General features: G+C 41.9%; 1 protein-coding gene across 1 annotated transcript; it reads right to left on the bottom strand.

Moving 5' to 3' along the window:
* Window positions 1–393: 393 nt before the first annotated feature.
* On the bottom strand, window positions 394–21,022 carry slc7a14a (solute carrier family 7 member 14a). The gene is made up of 8 exons (XM_053507668.1): window positions 20,768–21,022; window positions 15,261–15,628; window positions 10,913–11,149; window positions 9,829–10,046; window positions 9,418–9,564; window positions 8,778–8,986; window positions 7,301–8,184; window positions 394–6,869 (listed from the first exon to the last, which is right to left on the bottom strand). Exons 2-8 carry the CDS (start codon window positions 15,535–15,537, stop codon window positions 6,556–6,558), a joined length of 2,286 nt encoding a protein of 761 aa, XP_053363643.1. The 5' UTR covers window positions 15,538–15,628; window positions 20,768–21,022; the 3' UTR covers window positions 394–6,555.
* Window positions 21,023–26,477: the final 5,455 nt, after the last annotated feature.

Here is a 26,477-nt window from a genome sequence, read left to right as displayed (position 1 = left end):
ACAGTTTTGTTGAAGAGTGTTTACACACACACACACACACGCACACGCACACACTCTTCCTGAGGCTCGGTGTGTGTCAATGTCATTACATACAGTTAGCAGGTGAAATGAAACTGTATGACTCGTTCACTTCAGCAGCATGAATTTTACAAATTCATACTTGGACATTGACCACCATTTTAGCAATGATGATGAGACAAGTTTGTGTGTGTGTGTGTGTGTGTGTGTGCGTGTGTGTAAGCCAAAGTGCACTTAAATGAACTGGCTTTAATTAAATCAAGTGTCATTGATTTTCTCTTATTTTAACAATTTTACGTGACTCAAAATTCAGTTTTTCCTCCAGTGTGGGTTCCACTGTGACCTTAAGGTTCTTACTGAAGAGTGTTTCCTGTAGTGCTGAATGCTAATTAACACTCTCAGAATAGTTTTATGTTTTAAATTCAGTTAGACAATCAGAATGAAGTAGTTTTCATTTTTGTCCGCTATATGACATCAGCAAAAGTCCGCTAGCTAGCTATGTGGTATTAGCTACATGTTGTAACACTTTATTGTATAAACAGATCTTGTACACAAGCCTTTACTGTAGCTAGCTATAATGTTATTTGATGTTTAAACTAGCTTTTGATTTTTGCCATTGTTTTGCTACACTTTACATTGCGACTAGTTCAACCTGACGCATACATTTATCACTATAAGCATGAAGCCTAGGTTTAATTTATCTCAGTTTAATTAATGACTTAAGCAATTTCCCTCTTGGATTAATAAAGTTCTTTGAATCTTGAATCTTAGCTAGGAGATATTCCTAGCTCACTAGCTTGATGATGTAGCGTAAGCGGTTGGTTCAGTGCACTCAGGCTTTGGCTAATGTCAACCCTTCAGTATGTTTGTGTTTCAGATCAGGACTGCACTCAGATCAGTGTTTATTTCGGCAAAAGCAGGCAAATCAAGAGCGACGCTTCATCAGGTCTGCAATAAACAGCTTTCATTGTTGCCATGACAACATCATCACACAGTGTGACGTGGCAACAGAACCACAAATGGCGAGAAAAAAACAAACAAACAAATGAGATATATTTATATATTTACAAGTATAGATTTTTTAATATATATATTGTCTTTTTTCTTTTAAATCATTTAAAATCATACAATAATAACATCCAAAATGCACAAAAAGAACAAGTTCACATTGGGAAGCCGATCTTACCTGAACAACACACACACCGACACACACACACACACACACACACTCTGCACACAAACACAACAGTGCACAGAGTGTACCATCAACTGAAGATAGATAAAATAAATGCTAGCCAGTCTTAGCGCTAACAGTGGCAAATTTTTTTTTTAAATAGATCCGTATTAAAATATTCCATTACACATTTCCTGTTCTTGCTGTCTCAGGCCTCGAGTCTCCATCCAACTGCAGCTAAGAGTAAAACACAAACCTACTTAAAAAATCTATTAAAAAATAGATGCCTTTATTTTTAAATGTCCGATGCGCACTTCTAGAGCTTTTATTTTAATCAGTTATTAAAGACTAATCTGACGCTGCCTTCATCTGACACTGTTTATCCCGTCAGGCTGTTTCTATAGCGATGATAGCTGGAGCTAAACCACATATGGCCTTTCACGCCTGTGATTATATTACACTCTGCATTGCATTAGACTAAAATGTCTGCTTCCTGCTAGTATTGATATAGAGTCGCTAGAAACGCAGAAAAAGTTCCCAAACTGGTTTTATAACGACATGTGTTTTTACAAGACTAACACTTCTCACCATCATAGTTCAAAAACGCTTTCAGCCGATAAAAACACCCTCGACCGCTTTTAGCCAATCAGAACACACCATACAGCTCTCAGCCAATCAGAACACACTGTACTAAGAAAATGTCGCTGAATTTAGTTAGTGATTGGTAGCTAGAACCAGATGTTTGTGCACTTTTTTTTTTTGCACTCTGAAGTCAGACACCATTTTATTTTAGATTATAAAGAAAAAACAGCCATCAGCAGACTTTGGCTTTGTAAACAGGAGGAAGTCCAGCGTCACACACTCTGTGCCCTAAACTGCTTTTACTGTGCCCAGTCCTCGCGCACTCCTGAGTGCGACCCATGTATGCCACAGGAGTGTGCACTTCCAGCGGGCTGTGCTCTTTGCTTGCTAACTCACTGCTAACTTTCGAGAAGTAAATTGGTAAATTGGAACTAAAATTCATCAAATGTACGTCGATATCCGCTCATAAAAAAAAAACTGCATTTAACTAAGTAAAAAAAACTGTTGTGTGATTAAGCTAACTTAAGCTCCACCTCTTTTAGTAAGCAAAAACAGGGCCGGCATCAACACGATCCAATCAATTTTACAACCGATGAGACTTAGGACCAAAGGGAAGTCAGCAAGGGCGCATTCACAACTCATTTTAACATGGAGCCCTTGTGTGTGTCTCACTGTCGTCTTCAAGACATGCAATTACTCAGTGACGCAAGTTTTATTTCCACACTCCACATGCTGCACGATTGAAACAAATGCACATGGACGAGAAACTACACACAGCCACAAACACACACAAACTGCCCAAGACCTGAAATAAAGCTCAGAACATTACAGAAGACACAAACTAGCGTAGCAAATCCAAAACCCACAACCTTGTTCAATATAATAACCTTAGTTTAGATTTTTGGACAGGGTTTATGTTCTAAACTAAACATAAAAAAACATAAGGCCTCATACGGTGGAGTGAGCTTAGCTTTGGGCCGGGGATACGAATCCGTCACATTTGGTGTGTGAGAAGCTCAAAGGCTTAAAGCCCAAGTGAAAGAACTAACTTTTTAAACTCCAAACACATCCTCTCTGATCAACTACAAATGGAGGAAACCTTTTCTAACGATAAAACCCCAATCAGGAGAAAGACACAAACCATACCAGCGTGATCTCACGGCTGTGCATTCGCTGGCCAGCAGATGAGTGGTGAAGTTCTGGATGAGGGGTGGAGTTATGGATGAGGGGTGGAGTTATGGATGAGGGGTGGAGTTATGTGTCAGACACACTCGACTGGCTTGAACCTGCACGAATGCGGCGTGAGATCGGCGGGTTGAGCGTCATGCTAGCACACAGAGCCGGTGAGATAACGGTGGGAAACATGGCAGGCTCACAGGCACAAATGAATAAACGTGTGGAATGAACACACACACACACACACACACACACCCCTGGTCACAGCGCAGGTAAGCGTAAGCAGTCGTGATCGGAGACACCGTGACGCATGAAGGCACTAATTGCAAGCAAACTGGGGCTGTTGAGAGCGCCACCTCTTGGGCTAGATGCTGAAAAGAAAGAAAGTAAGAAAGAAAGAAAGTAAGAAAGGAAGTAAGTAAGGAAGGAAGTAAGACGATCCTGATACGAGGTTGTAAATAAACAGTTGGCAAGACAGAACAACATCTCGACACATGGCTGAGATTTGATGTTTTGGTTAAAGTGAAAACAGTAGAAAAGAACGAATAAAGTTCATCGTGGTCTAACGAGCTGTTTGTAGCAGATGTTTCATTTCCTCTGACGTTTTAATCAGTAAAATAAAAGCTCTGTTACGAATCTCTACATTCTCATGTAGTTACAGTTTACACACAGATATATTTTATCGTCACCGTTTTCTCTGATCTCAGGAGAGTTCAGTCTTAACTTTATAGAAACTGAAGGAAAGTGAGAATTAAAGGCGAATGTTGGACAAACCGGCAGCCGGCGTGTGATTGGCCAGAAACACTTTACTCGTCATGAGTTGTGTGAACTAGAGCACAGCTGTGTGTGTTGGTGTATTGGTGTGACCTCCACACTGCGACATGCTCTTCAGCAAACGCTAAATGTACTTATTTTTACAAAATGAAAATGGGAAAACAAGCAAATGTCTTTTTATTCTACAATTTCCTTCATTAAAATATCTATCTAGCTCTATTTATCATTAGATTTTGTTATTAATTGCACAAAAATAAGATTTTTTTTCATTAAACTTTTTTAAACGTGTACATTTTACAGTTACTGGAATATGAGAATGACATCGCAAAAATGTTGAACTCACAAAATGCGCTTCTTCTTCTTATTATTATTATTATTATTCTTTTCGGCCACAAAAACAACCATAAAAACCAATTGTGCAAGTGTGCAGCTGTGCTACTCCTGTGCCTGTGCCATTTTTACATTTCATCAGTGTATCACATTTCCTAGGTTGTTCTGAAAAAGAAAAGAATCTGTCACTCTATACTGTGCGATCCTGATCCCCATATAAATGTATTAAAACATAGTAATGCAAATAAAGGCTAAAAATGCTCTGGGTGTTAAGGGCTAATCAGGCGAAGAACCACATTTGGTAAAAAGCATCAGTACCTCAAGAAAAAATAAAGATATTTGTAAGTATTTTTCTATTTTCGCAAGTTTTAAGTTTAAATCTGTGTTTTTAATATATACACTTTTTTGCAAAAATAATTACCCTAGATTATTACTCCTATCAACTACTGTATGCTTTTGGACGATTGTTTTTATTTTCTTTTTTTTTTTATAAATCACATCAGCACAGGATTTTTTTCATCATCCCCCTTTGAACATCATCTTTTTAAATATTTGTGAAACGCAGATCCCAAGCTGGTTTGATTTTCTAGACAGTTATTATCTGCATAATAAAACAAAAGGAAAGAATTAAAAGTAACTTTTAATTTAGTTTTTTACAAATGAATGATTTAAAAAATATAGATTTTTCTGTTTTAGTGAATAACAAAGAACCATAAATAAAACTAAAACAGCTGTTTTCCCATTTTCATTTCAGAATGAGGACCAGGCGAGTGTGGCGTAGTGTAAACCCACCCACCGCGTTAAACCCCTTAAGGATCACTCAGGACGACTCCAGCCTCACACATCATTTGTTGCTGTTCTTTTTAAAGTTATATGAATATTGTTAACGCTATGAACACAATATTAACACTAACATAAAGTTTATCTGATTGTCTGTAGAATAAGTTGCACAAGATTGAGTTGCACATTATGTGAGGAGAGCGGTACACACTAGAACACCTTCCCTGCTGTCTGTGTTAAACCAGCTAATGCAGGTAAAGAAAGCCAATAAGTTGGGGATGCAAACCTCGCTCACAACGAGTTACAGACAAGGGGGCGTTGCATTACATTTAAACATGTGGTAGACGCCCTTATCCAGGGCCACTTACATTTTATTTTATTTTTCACACCTGAGCAGTTGACAGTTAACTCACTCAAGGGCTCAACATTGGCACAACACTGGGTGCTGGGGTTTAAACCTGAAACCTTCTGATCTGCAGTCCAATGCCTTAAACAATGCGCTACTCCTGCCCCAAGTGTTTATATTCAGCCCTTTGTAGAACCACCTTTCGCCACAATTCCAAGACTTTTGGGGAACGCATTTCAGCATTTGGCAGAAGCTCTTATGCAGAGCGACTCACATTCTCATCTCATACGTCTGAGCAGTTGAGGGTTAAGGGCCGCGCTCAAGGGCCCAACAGTGGCAACTTGGTGGTTGTGGGGTTTGAACCTGGGATCTTCTGAACCGTAGTCCAATGCCTTAACCACTGAGCTACCCCTGGCCCCTGCAGCAGTTGAGGGTTGTGGGCCTTACTCAAGGGCCTCACACTTAACCACTGAGCTACCCTTCACCTGTTGCATTACATTATAGATAGTTGCTGACATACCGTTATTGTGTACAGTATGTCAAACAACAATAATAATTAAAACTTAAATCTTCGAGTGCAAACCTTTTTTCTGTAGTTACTGTAAGCAGCTGTTTCTTAGTTAAAGAATCTTTAACTTTAATTCAAACACATTACACATTTTTAAAAGATGTCCATGACAACAGCGACGACCTTCGTTAAGATACAATCCCTTAAAATGCTCGTACACACTTTGGCTGGAGATTCCTGAAAGACTTCAGTGATCCTTAAGGGGTTAATTGTTGACGTTAATTGAGCAGAACGTTTTTAGGTTTTCTCTTCCACGTTTCTGCTACGTTGTGTCAGTCACTAGCAGCTCAACTGGAAACTAATCATCCCTGGATTTGAGCTTTTCAAATTTCATTCTGTGCCGTTCACATGTTTATGTGCAGAATATCAGAGATTTTTTAGCAGAACACCGCGAGCTGTCAGCGTCGATGAAACCGTCTTATAAAAGTTTCATTTTCATGTGTTTTTTTCTTTCTTTTTCCCAAGAAAAAGCCGTAAGATTTTGATAATTAGCTAGCTAGCGCACTACGTCAGTTACTGCTGTTCGAGAGACATCGAGATAAAAAAAAATACAATTCCTAAAAAGTAATGGAGAAGCTAACGGTCCATCTTTGGAGTGTGCGAACGCAAGCAAAGTGCGAAGAGATGCAGCAGGCTGATTTGAAAGAGAACATTTTCCTAGTCAGTAGTAGTTAAAGTTAAAAACACAAATTAGAAACAGATAAACAGGTCAGTAAGCGGAATAAAACTTTGGAGTGCAGGTTGAACCATCTAGCCCAAGAGTTTCTGTCCCCACGGACCAAAGATTTTAAGACTTTACACTTTTTTTCACTCCAGCGGCTCGTCCAAGTCCTCGTCCACCACCAGAGCCTCGAAGTTGGGTTTCACGCTCTTGGGTTTGGCTTTGCTGCGGGACGATGGGGACTTTTTCGGATCTGAAACCTCATCTGCGTTGCGCTTCTTGTTCTCGGTCCTGCTTTGGGGTTTCCAGTCTGACGGAGGGCAAGGGTCATCATCTACAGCGACGTTGTCGTCGACACCCATGTCGTAGCGCTGGTACGTGCTGGCATGAGCTTCCTCTTCCAGAGCCGTGATCTCCAGTGTGCTGTTCCACATCCCGTAGCCAAAATAAATCAACACACCTGAGCATGGAGAAGAAATAAAGTCAGGACGGCCTTTTCATCTTTCACACACCTTCCTGTTAATCAGAGTGAGAGGAGCCAATCACGTGCATCTCTTACACTCTGGGATAGAGTATAGGTGGTAAGTGTGTGTAGGTGTCTCCAGGTGAATCTGTACTGTAGGTGTGTCCAGTTGCGTGTGTGTATATATCCAGGTGTGTAATTGTGTATTATTGTTGTCATGTGCATGCAGGCAGGTGTGTCTTGGTGTGCATACAGATGTGTCCAGGTGTGTGTTTAGGTGAATCAGTGTGTAGGTATGTACAGATGTGTGCCTAGCTGTGTCCAAGACTTTAAGGTGGATTAATTTAGGATTCCCAGGTGAAAGAGACAGACTAGGTGTAACATGGTGTAGAACCAGAAGGAAGAGCACACAACAGTTGAGCACTCACCTATGAAGCACCAGACAGCGAACCGGATCCAGGTGATGCTGGACAGTTTGAGCATGAGATAAATGTTGACCAACATGGCTGAGACGGGGACGAACGGCACACACGGTGCCATGTAGGGTAGGCGCTTCGGGTTCTCCGGCTGTTGCACGATGATGAAGACGAGCAGCGAGATGGAGATCACGAGCAGCACGAGCAGCGTCACGGCCCACCACTGCCCCTCTGCGATGAAGCCTGTGCCGAATGTGATCAGGGAGCAGAAGGCGAAGACGAGGGCGAACAGCAGTAGAACGCAGCGAGTCACCGTCCGGCCAGTGGACTCTGTGGGACGATCCATCTTCCCCGGAAGACCCAAGCGGATCCGCAGGGTGTAATACCGAGGTCCCATTAGCCTCTTCAGCTTTTGCACGTAGGCGTTTTCCGTCTCATCAGACTCGATCCCGGTCGACTTGTCCACAGTACCGTAGTTCGGATGATTAGCCGTGTAGCTCGATTTGGTTTTGTCCGATTTTCCAATTAGCATCTCATTATCGCCTAGCGAAGGGAGATTCTTAGCGCCGCACGTGTTTGTTGAGATGCACCCACCACCGTCATCCACATTGTACTCATCACCTTCCTCATATTCGTCCTTCTCCTCATTTTCCCTCTTCCTGGCAACTTCCTGTTCAGACAGGAAGTTAACAAAGCCGTGGATGTCGCTTTCAGGTTGGTAGCGCAGCAGCAGCACACACACGGAGACAAGTGTGTAGGCCAACAGAGTGCCAATGGACATCATCTCGATCAAATCGCGCAGACTCACCAACAGGGCGAGGAGGGCGGCCAGGAAACCAGACACCACACACGCCACCGCCGGCGTCTCTGTGTACGAACTCACGTTCGCCAGGAACCTGCAACACGCATCAGGCACGTAAAAAAACATAACGTCACTGATGACACTTTATAATCGGGGGATATACCACACCATCGGGGAGCGGGTTCAGCAGCACGTCCTGGAAAGGACATGAAGTTTCCTCTAAATGTAATTTGTAATTCGCAAATGTTTCTGTCTAAAACTTTTCTACAATTAAAACTGCACTAAAAAAAGTACAGATATTAATGAATACAGTTGAAAAACCACTCGGCATCCATCCGCTATCTCTCATATCATATCTAAGTTAACAGATGGTGAGCTAATACCTCGCTAATGCATCTCCTAGTCAGCCCAAGAGTCCCGATTTACATCCTTATTATCTCTGTAAATTTAACAGCAAGAAAGCCTGTCCAGGTTTAACGTTACCTTGACAACCAACATTTAGCATTAGCTAGCTAACTTATGCTGTGGCTAAAGTTGTTTTTCTTTTTGTTGCCTATTTTGTGACAAACTCGGGAGACTCTGCATCGAATGTAGCTGATATCCTGAAAACTTTAATGATGTTAAGAAATGTCACTCCTCCAATAAAACTGAAATCGGTATTTGTTGTAAAAAGAAAGACTCTTTAACCTGAAGAGCAGGCCGTCCCCGGCCATGGCGTAGATGACGCGGGGCATGGGGAAGAGCGAGCCGAGCAGACTGACGGTGAGTCCGGCGATGGAGCCGAGGGCCACCACGTACTTGGCGGAGTAAAACCCGTTCTGAGAGAACATCTCCATCAGGGGGGCGTCGGCATCGATCATGGTGTAGGGCACCATCAGGGTGAGGATCACACTCACCTGCAGGACACAAACAAGACGGAGACCTGTGAAAAACCTTCTCACATGGAAAATTAATTAACGCTACTCTACAAATAGCCACAGTGGTTAATTAGCCACAACAGGCAGGTCTGAAGACGAGGAGCTGGTTTTGGGTTTCAGGTGTGAGGGAGAGAGTGAGTGAGGGGTAACACCTGCAGAATGATGTCTGATGAAACATCTTTATAACACACAGGCTGTACAGCTCACCTGGTCAATTATGTGCAGATGTGTGTGTGTGTGTGTGTGTGTGTGTGTTATAGTTGGGTGTACAGGTGTATTAACTGGTGCGTAGTTGTGTATATTCAGGCGTGTCCAGGTTTGTGCTGGTTGTTGTGATTTGTGTACAGGTGTGTCTTGGTGCAGGTGTGTAGCCAGATGTGTTGATGTGTGATGTTGTGGTGTGTACTCACAGAGACGTAGGCAGTGAGACAGGTGATGAGTGATGCTGTGATGGCGTAGGGGATGGAGGTGTTGGGACTCTTCGCCTCCTCTCCTGTCGTAGCGATGATGTCGAAGCCGATAAAGGCGTAGAAACACGTGGCCGCGCCCTGCATCACCTGCACATGTCACCGGTACACCTTTAATCACATCTCATCATCGTTAGGATTTACAAGCATCCCGTTCCATGCGAATAAAACTAAACATGAACCAGCAGAGGAGGGCGGAGCTCGTGATTTTCCAGAGGCCAGCTTTAACAATGTGTGCTACAGTTATGGTGCAGGTATGGTACAGGTGTGCTACAGGTATATTACACATATGTTACAGGTGTGTTACAAGTATATGTTACAGGACTGCTACAGTTACGTTACAGGTGTTCTTACCCCTGACCAGCCAAACGGCAGGAACCGTCCTGCGTCCCAGTTGGAACTGTCGACGAAAAAGAACCCTGCGATCATCATGAAGATCCAGACGAGCAGGTTTATGATGTTCAGGGCGTTGTTGAAGCCGACAGAGTTCTTCACTCCCAAAGCCACGATGGCGGTGACGAGGACGGCGATGACGAGAGCCAGGATGTCGGGGTACGCCTCCTCACCTTTACCTGATGACAACACAGACAGGTGGACTTGATGAAGCTCCTGCAGCTTCCAGGGTGTTACGGCTGCATTTACGACAGTTTGCGGTCTTCGGTATAACTGTCTTTCACACCCTAATTACTGCCACAGGTCTGACCTCAGATGACCTTTCTGAGTATCACTAGCTCGTGTCGATGGAGGAGTGCTGCTGTGGTGATGGTCAGGTGACCCTGTCTGAGAGGAGTGTGATGATGTAAGCAGTTTTATTGACTGAATGTTAAAGTGATTAATGGTATACTTGTTATAATTACTATACTCTATTAAAGTTCGATTAGAATAAAAACATTGTCTTTTATGTTACAGATTAAAAATGTTATTTCTTTCTTCGGTCTGCCTTTTCTGTCCCTGTTTTTTGTGGTTTTATGGCTGTTAAAACAGTTCTACTCTAGAAGAATCTGGCAACCTTTAAGAGCTCAGACAATCCACTTAAGCAGCCGTGTAACCCGACTCTGAATCCCGGGAACTGCGTGAGTTCTGACTGGACTCGCCGAATCTGATGGGCTGAGATTCTGTTCGGGATCCTTTCTGCACAGATTTAGTGTTAGTGTGAAAAGAAATCATTCATGCCCATTAAAAATGATCCAGGCACACATACAGGGGAAAAGATTTCCAACTTTCACTGCAACTATTTATAATGTTTTACAGGAAGTGGGTGTGGTCTATCTACAGGAAGCAGATGTGCTGTTTCTCATACACAGCTCTGGAATATTCACTATTAATACACTGCAGAAAGAACATGTATCTCTTACGATCGTGGCTGATGGCGCACCACTCACGCTCACACAGACACACACACACACACTTACACTCACACACACACACACACTCTCACCGAGGCCATTGAGCGTGCCCACATGGCTGATCATGAAGGTGCTGATGGTGTGGTTGGCGAGCGAGTCGAACATGCTGCTGAGGGCGCTGGCTCCGGCCGCCGTGCCGATCAGATACTCCAGGATCAGGTTCCAGCCAATGAAGAAGGCCACACACTCGCCCACCGTCACGTAGCTGTATGTGTACGCAGAACCCGTCGTCTTTGGCACACGCACACCAAACTCAGCATAACACACACCTGCAGGAGAACAAGCAGAGTTTATAACACATAGACCCGAGACTCCTTCCATAAACGCCTGCTATCAGGAATAATAAAGCTAAGCCATGTGTGTGCGAGCGAACTGGGTCACGTGCGTCCGGATTCAGTTACGTTTAAATTCCTCTCTTGTGTAAATGAAGCTTTAAAGAATTTGATGATGTTTGAGTTAAAATGGGAAGTTAGACCTGAAATATAGTTCCAACAATTCAACATGTGGAAGGACAAGAAACAGGGAAGAATAAGAATAAAAAATAATAAAGAACATTCAATATTTATTTTCATATTTTTCTTTCAAAGTATATTTGTCATGTTTACTTGAACACCAGCAGGCTGTAAGTGTAAGCAGTGAGTGTGTCTGATATAAAGGAACAACAACATCATGCAGAATGAAACACTGTTTATTTATCACTTTATCACTCGCATTTCAGAATTATTCTCTTTTTATTGTATATTATTATACAATATCTCTATTCTCTTTCTCAGACCTCGCAGGTTACAGCAGGATAAATACATTTTTCTCTCTCTCTCTGTGTGTGTGTGGGTGTGGGTGTGTGTGGGTGTTTCCATGGGTGGATAAAACATTTCCCTGTAGTAAAAACATTCCCACTGTTTGTTTTTGTGTCGATTCTGAAATCTCTTTAACCATCATGTTCACTTTAATATCCTTTTATATCCACTGCAAAACTATCACACACTGTACTGCATCACACACACTGTTTCACTCTGTATCACACTCTGTATCACACTCTACATCACTCTACATATCACACTCTGTATCACACTCTACACAACACTCTACATTACACTCTACACCACACTCTACACCACACTCTACACCACACTCTGCATTACACTCTACACCACACTCTGTATCACACTCTACACCACACTCTACACCACACTCTGTATCACACTCTGCACAACACTCTACATTACACTCTACACCGCACTCTGTATCCCACTTTACACCACACTCTACACCACACTCTACACCACACTCTACACCACACTCTACACCACACTCTGCATTACACTCTACACCACACTCTGTATCACACTCTACACCACACTCTACACCACACTCTGTATCACACTCTACACAACACTCTACATTACACTCTACACCACACTCTGTATCCCACTCTACACCACACTCTACACCACACTCTACACCACACTCTACACCACACTCTGCATTACACTCTACACCACACTCTACACCACACTCTGTATCACACTCTACACCACACTCTGTATCACACTTTACACCACACTCTGTATTACACTCTACACCACACTCTGTATCACACTCTACATCACTCTACATATCACACTCTGTATCACACTCTACACCACACTTTGTATCACACTCTACACCACACTCTGTATCACACTCTACACCATACTCTGTATCACACTCTACACCACACTACATATCACACTACATATCACACTCTGTATCACACTCCACACCACACTCTGTATCACACTCTACATTACACTCTACACCACACTCTGTATCACACTCTACACCACACTCTGTATCACACTCTACACCACACTCTGTATCACACTCTGTATCACACTCTGTTTGTTTTTGTGTCGATTCTGAAATCTCTTTAACCATCATGATTAACTTTATTATCCTTTTATATCCACTGCAAAACTATCACACACTGTACTGCATCACACACACTGTTTCACGCTGTATCACACTCTGTATCACACTCTACATCACTCTACATATCACACTCTGTATCACACTCTACACCACACTCTACACCACACTCTACATTACACTCTACACCACACTCTACATTACACTCTACACCACACTCTGTATCCCACTCTACACCACACTCTGCATTACACTCTACACCACACTCTGTATCCCACTCTACACCACACTCTGCATTACACTCTACACCACACTCTGTATCACACTCTACACAACACTCTTTATCACACTCTACACAACACTCTTTATCACACTTTACACCACACTCTGTATCAAACTTTACACCACACTCTGTATCACACTCTACACCACACTCTACATCACTCTACATATCACACTCTGTATCACACTCTGCATTACACTCTACACCACACTCTACACCACACTACATATCACACTCTGTATTACACTCTACAACACACTCTGTATCACACTCTACACAACACTCTTTATCACACTCTACACCACACTCTGTATCACACTCTACACCACACTCTGTATCACACTCTACACCACACTCTGTATCACACTCTGTATCACACTCTACACCACACTCTGTATCACACTCTACACCACACTCTGTATCACACTCTACACCACACTCTGTATCACACTCTACACCACACTCTACACCACACTCTGCATTACACTCTGTATCACACTCTACACCACACTACATATCACACTTTGCATTACACTCTACACCACACTCTGTATCACACTCTACAGCACTCTACACCACACTCTGTATCACACTTTACACCACACTCTACATTACACTCTACACCACACTCTGTATCACACTCTACACAACACTCTGTATTACACTCTACACCACACTCTACACCACACTCTGCATTACACTCTACACCACACTCTACACCACACTACATATCACACTCTGTATCAAACTCTACACCACACTACATATCACACTCTGTATCACACTGCACACCACACTCTGTATCACACTCTACATCACTCTACATATCACACTCTACACCACACTTTGTATCACACTCTACACCACACTCTACACCACACTCTGTATCACACTCTACATCACACTCTGTATCACACTCTACACCACACTCTACATTACACTCTACACCACACTCTGTATCACACTCTACACCACACTCTGTATCACACTCTACACCACACTCTGCATTACACTCTACACCACACTTTGTATCACACTCTGTATCACACTACATATCACACTCTGTATCACACTCCACACCACACTTTGTATCACACTCTACACCACACTCTGTATCACAATTTACACCACACTCTGTATCACACTCTACACCACACTCTGTATCACACTCTACACCACACTCTGTATCCCACTCTACACCGCACTCTGTATCACACTCTACACCACACTCTGTATCACACTCTGTATTACACTCTACATCACTCTTCATATCACATTCTGTATCCCACTCTACACCACACTCTGTATCACACTCTACACCACACTCTGTATCACACTCTACACCACACTCTACACCATACTCTGTATCACATTCTACACCACACTCTGTATCACACTCTACACCACACTCTACACCACACTCTGCATTACACTCTACACCACACTCTACACCACACTACATATCACACTCTGTATCACACTCTACACCACACTACATATCACACTCTGTATCACACTCCACACCACACTCTGTATCACACTCTACACCACACTCTACACCACACTCTGCATTACACTCTACACCACACTCTACACCACACTACATATCACACTCTGTATCACACTCTACACCACACTACATATCACACTCTGTATCACACTCCACACCACACTCTGTATCACACTCTACACCACACTCTGTATCACACTCTACACCACACTCTACACCATACTCTGTATCACACTCTACACCACACTCTGTATCACACTCTACACCACACTACATATCACACTACATATCACACTCTGTATCACACTCCACACCACACTCTGTATCACACTCTACATCACTCTACATATCACACTCTGTATCACACTCTACACCACACTTTGTATCACACTCTACACCGCACTCTACACCACACTCTGTATCCCACTCTACACCACACTCTGTATCACTCTCTACATCACTTTACACCACACTCTGTATCACACGCTGTATCACACTTTACACCACACTCTGCATTACACTCTACATCACTCTACACCACACTCTGTATCACACTCTACATCACTCTACACCTCTACACCACACTACATAGCACACTCTGTATCACACCCTGTGACACACTCTGTATAACACTATATGTATATATATATATCACAGAACAAAACGTGGGTGTTGTCACCTGACAGGATGGAGGCTACAGCAGCGATGATGAAGGACACAATGACCCCAGGCCCAGCCATTTCCTTTGCAACAAGACCCGATACGACATACATTCCAGTTCCGACGCAGCTGCCGACACCCAGGGAGACGAGGTCAAAGGTCGTCAGGACACGTGCCAGTTTAGTGCTGCTCTCACTTTCCAACATGGACTCCACTGGCTTGGTGCGGAGAACTCGGGAGCCAAATGCCCCCCACTGGACACGCCTGGGGTCCAACTTAGACAGGAAACGACTCATTTTGCAAGAGAGAGAGAGGGACAGAGAAAGAGAGAGAGAGACTCAGCAGAGCAGCATGGTGGGAGAGGACAGAGTGATTATAGGGACAGAGCTAATTAAGAAAAGAAGAGTTGAAATAGATTTAGTAGTGACAGTAAAAGTAGAAGCCAAAAAAAGAGACAGAGGAAAAAAATAAATAAAAAAGAAGAAATAATGTGCATGAAAAACATGGATAAAAGTAATGAGAAAGAAAAGAAGGAGGAGGGGACAGAGAGGAAAGAGAGACAAAAGAAAAAGGACATTGTTAGTAAAACCACATACACACTCTCTCTCACACACACACACACGCATACATGAGTTCTTTATTTTGTCCCAGTTCGGAACCATTAACAATAATCATTAAGCACTGGACAACACAGATTTATTAAAGTGTTTCTATCTGTCTAATCCGTGGTGATTTAATAAGATTAGTGTAAAATGATACTGGTGGTTGCCATGGCAACAGCTGCTCTGATTCTCTCCGTCCTGGCTCTGTGACTTCACCAGTATTTATTCATCTTATTTTCTTTTATGTACTATGTTCATGTTTCCATGTTTTTAGAAAGTGTGACTAGCTCACTCTCCATTGCACTAGTGTGTGTGTGCGTGTGTGTGTGCGTGTGTGTGTGTGTTTGTTTGTGCGTTTGACACCCACTAATATTTCACTACCACCTACTAGAACACTGTTAAAAAAAGCATTTTATACACCACTGTTAATGTTCTTCTGTTTGCTTATTTAAAGGAACTTTTAAAGGTTCTATGCAGAACTCTGTGGTAGAGGGTTAGAACCCAACACCAATAGATCCAAACACACACCATCACACAGCAACAGAAAGTAACACACACTCAGACATACTCATTCATATTATACAACAGTCAGTACCAGGCTAGTAATCATCTGCTTGGTTCAATAAAGAAACAAATCATAATTAAATAATCTAATCATAACCTGTCGATAATAAATGGTGTTTGTGGAACTGCGGTCGGTGATGTACACCAGTACACACCATTAGATGACAATAATAAACAGCATTACACACTGGTATACACCACTGCATGCCAATCATAACCAGTACAAATGATTTAATGGTGTTAATGGACACTAAGACGCGTCAGTACGTTTTCTCTTCCTGGTTAATTGGGACGAAACACCAGTGCAAATGCATTGTGGGTATTGTGTCTGGTATAAATCGTGCGCTCGTGGCATCAGTATGTTTTCAGTACGACTTCACGTCACAAACTTTTTGATGGATTCGGTGTAAACAGCTCTTCATTTCCCTCGCTGTAGTCCTGATGAATTATTTAGAGGCTCAGCTCAGTCACGCTCTTCCATTTAATCATCACACGGCACTTTTTACACGCGCTCCGAGTGTGTAATATTCCCATCGCTACAGTCTTTTACGTCCGTCTTCATTAAATCACGGGTTTTTATGGCTGTGAGTGACTGAGTGCTGGGCTGGAAGTAATAATCACGCAGGCTGTATTTAGCGTCTCGCTGCTGATTATAAAGGTGCAGGAGGCGGTCAGGAGCAGGTCTTTATTCTCACAGCCACTCAACATCTCGGTGTCAGCACGGACATGAGGCTGTACTTCACCTAAAACATTCTAGGAATTCTAGCAATAGCAATTCACACAGTAAGAACCCAACGTTATGCCATTCTGACGTTGATTATTGTCCTACACCAGCACGGCCCTCAGCACTTTATTCCTTTTATAGGACAGCAATTTCGCCTTCATTACCTTTTTAATCAATTTTACATCAACGCTGCCATGGGATCCGTCCGAGAGAGGCATGACCGCCACCAACTACACCATACAATATAACAGCCATCACTCACACACTCTGTCACATTCCTACTGATCATACACACCTGACAAAATACGCAGACGAGATCACAACGTTCCCTTCAAAAATATTACAAAAGAGAAAGAAAAGGGAAAGTGATGAGGAGGACTTTTAGGATTTTAGGGACACTGTGTGGAATATCGAAAATAGTCCAAACTCTAAACAGTCATGAGCGACTCAAAGTTCTCATCTTCCTCCTTTATTCCTCGGAGACCACGCCCCCTTCTACTAAAACTCAGCACATCAAGATAAATACATCTGAAAGCCGTTTTTCTTTTTTCTGCAGCTCTTTATTCCGGCGCTGAGTCGAGACGCCTCTTCATAACTTAACAAACCCGGCTCAGATAGCAAATGTAATTAACAGTCCATTTCCTAAAAGAAAAACTGCAGCTCAATACACAAACGTGAACAAACGCTTCGGCTTCCAAACCGTCACGTCTGCTAATGCTGCGTTTGGGAACGGCCTGTTTTTGGTCTTTTATTGTTTTAAACACAACGTCCTTGAATTATTATAATATTGAACAATTATTAAACCACAACAAATGAGATTATTAAACTTTATATACTGTATAGATATTTTTGTTTTTCTATTTCATGTTAAATTTTGAGAAATTAAGCTTTTAAGCAATTTGAGCAGAAAGTCTCCTAACTGAGAATGGGGCGGTGCTATGGGCGGGGCCTGAGTGATGATTGACAGCCATATGGTATTGTAAAGTCGGCATGGTGGAGTGATGGCCTCAGAGGAGACTGAAACAGAGCGCTCCACGGATCCCAAGGCTTTCCTTAATCCGGACACGTGACGAGTCGCGAGTCACTTTTAATTATTTGATTCTTTTGAATCATTCATCTAAAGTGAATCATATTTCGATTCGTTCTCACTGGACCAGGACACAATGTGGACTCGTGGATCTTATGAAGAGAACTGTCCACTCCTCAGAGCTCCAGAGGAGGTTCTACAGACCTGTCTCAGAAAATAACCATCAGTTGGTGATTATTTATATATTGTTGTTATATAAATAACGTTATATTGGAACGTTTCAGTTCATGATTATTTCGTAGCACCAGCAAAAATGGCAGTCAATCAAACGGTTTCTCCATTAAAATCAAAGTGGTCCCTCTGAGACCACCATCCGTGAGTTAAATTCTCAGAGCTCACAAGAATCACACAAAGTTCAATTCACTTAAAGGGATGATTTATACAAATCGATTCACTGAAGTGAATCACGACTCGCTGTGCATTCATCAGCTGCATAAATCCTTTAAATGCATTAGTGTGTGTGTGTGTGTGTGTGTGTGTGTGTGGACACAGTGTCAGTGACGTGCATCTCCCTGTGGGTGACTCACACCTGATTATGCATCAGCTTTCAACAGCGACCCAAACAGCTATCCCTTTTATCTATTCTGGGTCAATCTGGGCTAAACGCTACGCTAATCACCGCTTCCTGTTGTGCAGAAGCTCCTCAGTGACCCCAGTCGCGTACTGACGCTTTAATACTGGCTGAAATAACGGAGATACATCCTGACTCACGGCGAGAGCAGAGCGACTGTGCGGCTAGTTTATCACGAGCATTCGATTAGCGTTTATGAAGAAAAATAATACTGCTCTGGAGTTTAGTGCAAATCCAGTCTCTGGTGCATGTGAGGCGTTCTAAACCGCTAACTCACTCAGCATGCTAGCTTATTATGGACAGCGTGTGGGCGTGTCATATTGATGCACAGTTACAGTATAAAACTATTTTACATACTGTATAATTACTTTACAATATAGGTGCAGGTATAAAGATGCCTAACACTGCCTTACATTCCTGATATATTTAGTTTTGCTAACAAACATTGTTCCTAATATTTTAATAAATTTTTATTTTAATTGCTTTAAATGTTTTTTTTATTATATTGAAAACATTTTACTGATATTGTTGTTATTTTTGTTTCAGTTTAATGTTACATTTTTGAAGTTGCAAAATTATTTATGGTACAGGTCTCACACACACACACACAGAAACACACAAACGCATACACACACACACACACACACACACACACACACAAACTTTCACTGAAGCATCAAAAGAGGACATGTGCGTGTGTGGAATCTTGTGCATGAATAATTTAGAGATGATATTTCACTCTCTGATGATGAACACACACTCATTAACACACGCCGACGGCTCGCAATGCCACACACACACACACACACACACACATGCAGAAACATTACAATAAACAGTCCTTTTGCTGGTCTCTATTCTACACCATCTCTATGGTTAGTGTGTATATTTAAATATTTAAATCATTTAAGGCACTTGAGTAGATTTTAAGAACCATTCTATCGTTTCATTAATTAGTCAATTCTAATCAAACACAAATTCTATGTACTATGTAAATTAAAAAAAATTTTTTTAATAAAAGCAATATAACAAAAATTTGAAAAAATTTAGGCTGGACATTTACAATATTTACAAAATTTACCAAAATAAAAAGAATTAAAATAGAATTCAATTAGAATGGTATAAAGAAAAAACTTTTAGGTGTACACTACATAAAAATAAAAATTAAATAAAAAGTAAATAGTTGTATCATCAGCTGCATGGGCTTAAGGGATGAAAGCCGCCGTGCGTCATGAGGGAGTGTGAGGTTTACACCCATACACACAGCTGAGATTAGACACGAGTGGCCACGTGCTGCACGTCTTACACCGTGGGACAGCTCGCGTGACGTGAGTAACGTTTCTACAGCATGGACGTCTGGACACCAGGATCGGATTTAGTACGTCCTTAATTAATGACGTCATTACCGAATGCATCTAAACAACAACAACAACAACCAGGCCAGAAAACAGCAGGTAAAGAATCAGACCAGTGACGTCTTAATTCTGTGTTCGTGTTATTTACCATAGAAATCTTATTGTTAATTAATAAACAAATAAACAAATTAATGCTTGTTTTGTCTGCCTATTCAGCGCATGCTGGGGTTACATTAGATCACACACAACTGGGAAATAACTCCTGCAGCTCTAATCCGACACACACACACACACACACACACAGTCCCGAGAGACTTTCCCCTTAAAGCAGAAGTCACGGTTTTTCTACATGAGCCGCCTCTTTAATCTGGAAAATATTACATGTAAAAGATAAACACACACACACACACACACACACACACACACCAATGTTATTGTCTCACTAACCCCCCTCCCACACACACACCAATGTTAGAGTCTCACTAAACCACACACACACTAAGAGAAACATCTGCATCCTTCTTGCAAACATCAAAGCAAAACATCTGTATTATTGTATCTCTCACCCTGTGTGTGTGTGTGTGTGTGTGTGTGTGTTGTGTTTTGGAGGTGTCTGAGCTTACCTCTGTGGGTGTTGGTGCTCTAACGCAGCTCAGAGAGACACAGACAGAGAGAGAGAGAGAGGGAGAGAGAGAGAGAGAGAGGGAGCAGGTGACACTCAGGTCAGGATCATTTCCGCTTACGCATCATGGAGTAATAAATAACACACACACACACACTCACACACACACACACACAGACTTGAACATGAGCTGCTGTCCTATAGCGCAGAGAGATGCTGCGTCCAGGGTGAGGATGGTGAGGATGAGGATGGTGAGGATGAAGCTGCTGGTGCTGATGATGCAGTGACGCGCAGCGCCGTGTTGCCAGATTGCGCTGAAATCCCTCTTGGTTTCACCCGGACGGAGGACAAATAAGGGGGGAAAACCCACTAAATAAGTCGCGCGCTGAAAAGAAATTAAATACTAAAGGAGCGCACAGCGCTCTGCACGTGCTCAGGCGGCCCGGTTGCCATGGAAACAACGAGACGCTTTTACACGGACTGTCACACAGCAGATTAGTTTAATTACACTCACATCATCTGGTGTGTGTGTGTGTGTGTGTGTGCAGGCTTTGTGTGTAGGGGGAGGGGGAGGGGGAGTATCAATTATAAACAATATTTAAAAAATAAGTTACAAAGGAAAGAAAGAAAGAAAAGGAAAAAATATCGTAAGCAAGTAAGAAAATATTACAAAAAAGAAAAAAGAAAGAAAATGAAAAAAATATATTAAAAGGGAAGTAAGAAAGAATGAAAGAAAGGGAAAATATTAAAACTATTAAATAATATAAAAGGTAAGAAAGAAAGATGAGTGTGTGGGGCAGAACATTAATTCCAGAAGCTTTGAGGAGTTTCATTCAGTCAAATAAATAAGACAAATAATAAAATATAAAGCAGCTCTTCACAGTGTAAAATGTCTTCGCTCTAAAATAAAAGAGAAACTTTAAATTTGTTAGAAAAATAATTGCGGATATAAAAGAGGTTGTAAACAACCCTGAAGGCTGAGAGTGTTAGGAAACTGAAGCTACACGTTTCTCTAATAAATAAATAAAGTTTATATTTAATACAACATCATAGTTTTATTAATAATAAAAATGTTGCATAAAAGTTTCGTTTTAAACCGTTTCTGTCTGAAAGCTTCTGATTGTCAGGTTTTTGACGCTGATGTGTTCTGTGAACGCTCCGGGGCTGAAGATCAGGTGGTCTCATCCTAATTAGTGGTAATGATTTCCACTAACACACACACACACACACACACTCCCCCTCACACTCCAACACTCCCCCCTCAGACGCTGCGCTTTGATGACCTCCTGCGCAGCTCGTTAGCGTGACTGCTAACAGAGCGTGACTGCTAACGTGTCATTTCTTGATGCTAAGGCGTTGTGTGCACGAGGACGAGGACGAGTCACGTTACACAATGCAAAGACTTCTAAGAAATGAATTTGATCTGTTCATTTACTGCAAGTGTTTTTGAGACACTTTCAGGAATAAAAAAAAGTGCGACCTAGCATACTGACTAGCATAGCTTTGGACTGCAGCGTGTTTAGCAGGGGCGTGTCATCAGATGTTTGTAGTCCATTAGTGATTCAGCGTGTTACTCCTGCAAAACTGTAATCTATTGTTTCCCGAACCAGGCTATTGTTAAAAAGAGAATCCGAGTTGGAGTTGAGGCGTAGGAGGCCACACCCCTTTTATTTGGAATGACAGGAACCTGGGGAAAGGTTTCCACATGTCAGCCCGGTTTTTAACAATGGGAAGTGGGCGACATTTCCCCAAACAGCACAAAGGAATAAGAAACATTCTGGTGCGTGGAGCGCTAACTCTGTAACGGCTATAAACAGATTCTGTGCACACAGCGATCCTCAGCGCGTCACCGCCGTGTTCCTGCAGCAACAACACCAGACTGTTGTAAAGAAGATCCCTGTGTATCACTGAAGAGTAAAGCTAACCAGCTCCTGAACTAGTGTAGATAAACTCAATGCCCCGCCTCCTCAATGTAGGTCCTGAGAGGCGGGGCTTCATGTGCATTGGCATGGATGGAAGGCGGGCCTTCATGTGCATTGCCGTGGATAGGAGGAGGGGTTTTATATAAATGGCCATGTATGGGCTTTATAAACATCAGCATGAAAGGGAGGCGTGGCTTTGTATACATATCCATGGATGTAAGAAGGAGCTTTATGTACTTTGGGTGAGACTTGGAGGAGGGGCTTTGTGTGCACTTGCATGAACAGGGCGGGTTGTGTATGTATGGGCGTGGCGGGGAGTGAGGCTCAGTGCATGCACACACAGTATGATTTCAGTATTATTACAGCCAGATTTTCCCCAGTGCAGTTTTAATGTACAGGTGGAACGTTTTTGGAGAACCCTCCACAGAACCCTTGGGAGCTTGGGACTGGCCATTTTAAGAGATCACATTAAGAGAGAGAAAATAATAAAACGTCAGAGAGAGAGAGAGAGAGAGAGAGAGGAGAAAACATCAGAGTGTACGAGGAGTCTCCATTTCATTATTTATCTTCTTTCATCGAGCTATAAATCCTGATAACCATCTGGGTTCATGCTGGAGGTGCTGGGTAGTTGCTATAGTAACTCTGGCCTCTCACGTGTGTGTGTGTGTGTGTGTGTGTGTGTGTGTTTATAGTTCTAAAGGGATAGAAGGCATCATCAAACACCACACGGTTGTTATGAGCATGAGACTGCTGGCCTTTTATTGAGGGCTAGCACACACACACACACACACACACACACATTTTTTTCATTCTCTCTCTCTCTCACATGCAGAGACACACAGCATGAAACAGTGCACTGCTGTATTTTTATGTGAAAAGAACAGAAGTCGAAATGATTTTATTTTAAAGCGGCAGTCTGTAATCCCTACAATGTTTAGAGACCTGAAACAATCAAATCAGCACTAACGTCAGCAACATCTGGGGGTGGGTGGAGGGTGGAGGGGGTGGGGTGGGGTGTCATTTAAATGATGTTGTGCCACAAACCTAACCATTTTTCATGTAACTCATTCTTATTCTTCTAGGGTTCTTAAAAAGCGTACTTGTTTTAAAATGCGATGCCAAAATCACACTGACTAATCATGCTAACTGCTAACAAACTGCCACAGTACAGCAGGACACGCATCTTTAAGGGCGGAGCAGATACCTTTTCAGTCTAGATTTTTTAGGAATGCAATAAAAAATGTGAATTTCTCCACAACTCTATAACTTCATGGTAGATGATTTTAATTTCTCGGTGGTACTGTACAGTAGGGCTGTAGCTATTGAGTATTTTAGCAATTGAGCATTCTACCAAAAATGTAATCGAGTAATCGAAGAAAATGTACTTTTGCTTAATTAAACAGCAATGTAAAATATATAAAAGAAACAAAGATTATTTGGTTTTCTTTTTAGAAAAATCAACATCTATTTTTTAAATGCATACAGCATTTTATCAAAAATAAACATTTATTTGTCATTAATGTCATTATTCACAATAAAAGTAATAGCTTATACCCCTATCTCACCTATGCGGTTTAACTCACAGTGAGATGTGGGGTTAGGCACCGTGAGCCGCCGCGATTGTCTGCCGACGTTCCACGAAGGTCCGCGAAAAAATGACATGTTTAAACATGATTTTAAGGCGGCTTATACCTGATTAATTTTTCGCACGGAAAGATGGAAACGTAATCGCAGCGCCAAAACTTGCAGTGAATCATGACGCATGGTACTTCCAGCCACCGCGTGAAACCGCTAGGTGAGATAGGGGTATTAAAGTTGACTGAGATAAATTAAGTGCATTACAGTAAAATCCATTCCTATTTTAAAGCCTTTTCTCAGATGCAAAAACTAAATAAAAAAAAACTGGTATTTCAAATGACTTCAAAGATCAAAAAAACTAAGGCACACATTGAAGTAAATAATTACACTTAAACACTACGTTGTGCAACAAAACTTCCAAAAATAAAGTTTTAAAATCAGAACATATAAGCCTTTATTGACAATTTCTGTCGTTTTCTCTGGCTGGTTTCTTCTCCTCTTGACTCGCTAATATTTTTATCGCTCCTTTCCATTTTGCAGCCGCAACAGAACGCTCCATCAAATCAATACACAGCTAACTGTTTGCGCCTTCTTCCGCTTTGTGGGTGACGTAAGCGCTTCTTTGTCGTTGGTGTTTAGTGACGGCTTGCATCCGGAAGCACACATTGTCAAAAGCACACCGTCAACAAATAATTGTGCAAAAACATAACGCATTACTCGAGTTACTCGGGGAATCGTTTCAGCCCTACTGTACAAGCGTCTGTTTTTAATCTCCACTGAGGATGTTGGTTTACTGTATGTAGCGATGTAACACAAACTGTACTCTATCTGATTATTAGACAGCAGTACTGTAGCTAAACACATCAGGAAGACTTTTATTTATTTCTTGTTGACCGTCCATCACTGTTAGCATAGCATAGGTAGTTAGCATCTGAGACATACTTGTGTGCGATTTGCAGAAAGAGATTTCTTAAACACAGACAGACGGAGTGGGGTAAAGAGTCTACACACACGCACACACACACTCATCCTGTTTAATGTCAGCGCTATTAAGGATCCATTTAACTCCACAACAATCCATTATCCTGAGTGCGGGTTTAAATGTGAAGTCGTTATGCTTGGAGTGATGGATCGTCCAATTAAACACCTACTGAAATACGAGTCTGCGACCAGGGGTGCCAATACTTATCATTTATTAATCAGTTTGCATGAACTCGGTTCGATCGTTTCCCGCACAGAGCTTCTCTTATGATTCAGTCGCTGTAGATCAGGCGCTAGTGCTAATGAGAGCTACAGCACATGAAATCTGAGATGGAGGTAATGAGATTTCCGTTTCTGTCTGTTAGCATGTTGTGGAAATGGACACGGCCGCTGCGGCTGTCCCCCAGTTTTAGCATTGTAACAGCACACAGGACAGCATCTGAAACAGCTGAAGCGTTTCCTAGCAGCACCACAGCAGCTGCAGTTTTATTCCAGCGATAAACAATCCGTGTGAAAATCAGATACGGCCTTTAGAGAGAGTCTGAAAGCGAAGTTGTGATGTAAGCTAGAGTTTCACAAAGTGTATGCACCTAGTGGACAGTAAATGTACTACAGGTAAGCCATAGAGGTGATTTACAATGAATAAATAAAAAGGCCTTGCACCTTCAGGGTCGGGGTTCGATTCCCGTCACTGTGTGCATGGAGTTTGCATGTTCTCCCCCTGCTTGCTGGGTTTCCGCAGCAGTGGACCAGCTCATGCGGTTATTTATGATAAAAAGGGAAACAAAAATGACAAGGACAGTAAGTACCAGGACAACATGTGAGACAGATCCTGTGTGTCAAATGTTTAGATTTTTTTTTCTGTGTTGCTCATTGAGAGGTCCTATTCCTATTTCTAGGTTTCTTGATTCAACGGGTTTGGCAGTAATCAGACGTGGGTGTGGCAAGTGAAATGTAACCCATCTTTCAAAGTTCATTCATGATTTAGTGTTGGGAGGGAATGAGGGGCACTTTATTATTATTATTATTATTATTATTATTACATAGACCCAGGTCGGTTTGTTCAGCTTTTTTACCCTTAATAAATGAAATCATCAGTTAAAAAATAAATTTTGTATTAATTCGGGTTATCTTTGTGTAATATAGAAAAACTAGTTTAATTGTCTGAATCAATAAAGTGTGACAAATATGCAAAAAAAAAATAATTTAGGAAGTGAACAAACTTTACCT

The sequence above is a fragment of the Clarias gariepinus genome, chromosome 11 (assembly GCF_024256425.1).
Source record: "Clarias gariepinus isolate MV-2021 ecotype Netherlands chromosome 11, CGAR_prim_01v2, whole genome shotgun sequence".
Taxonomy (NCBI): Eukaryota; Metazoa; Chordata; class Actinopteri; order Siluriformes; family Clariidae; genus Clarias; species Clarias gariepinus.
Note: the sequence above shows the minus strand (reverse complement) of the source record. Positions and strands in the feature narration are given on the sequence as shown.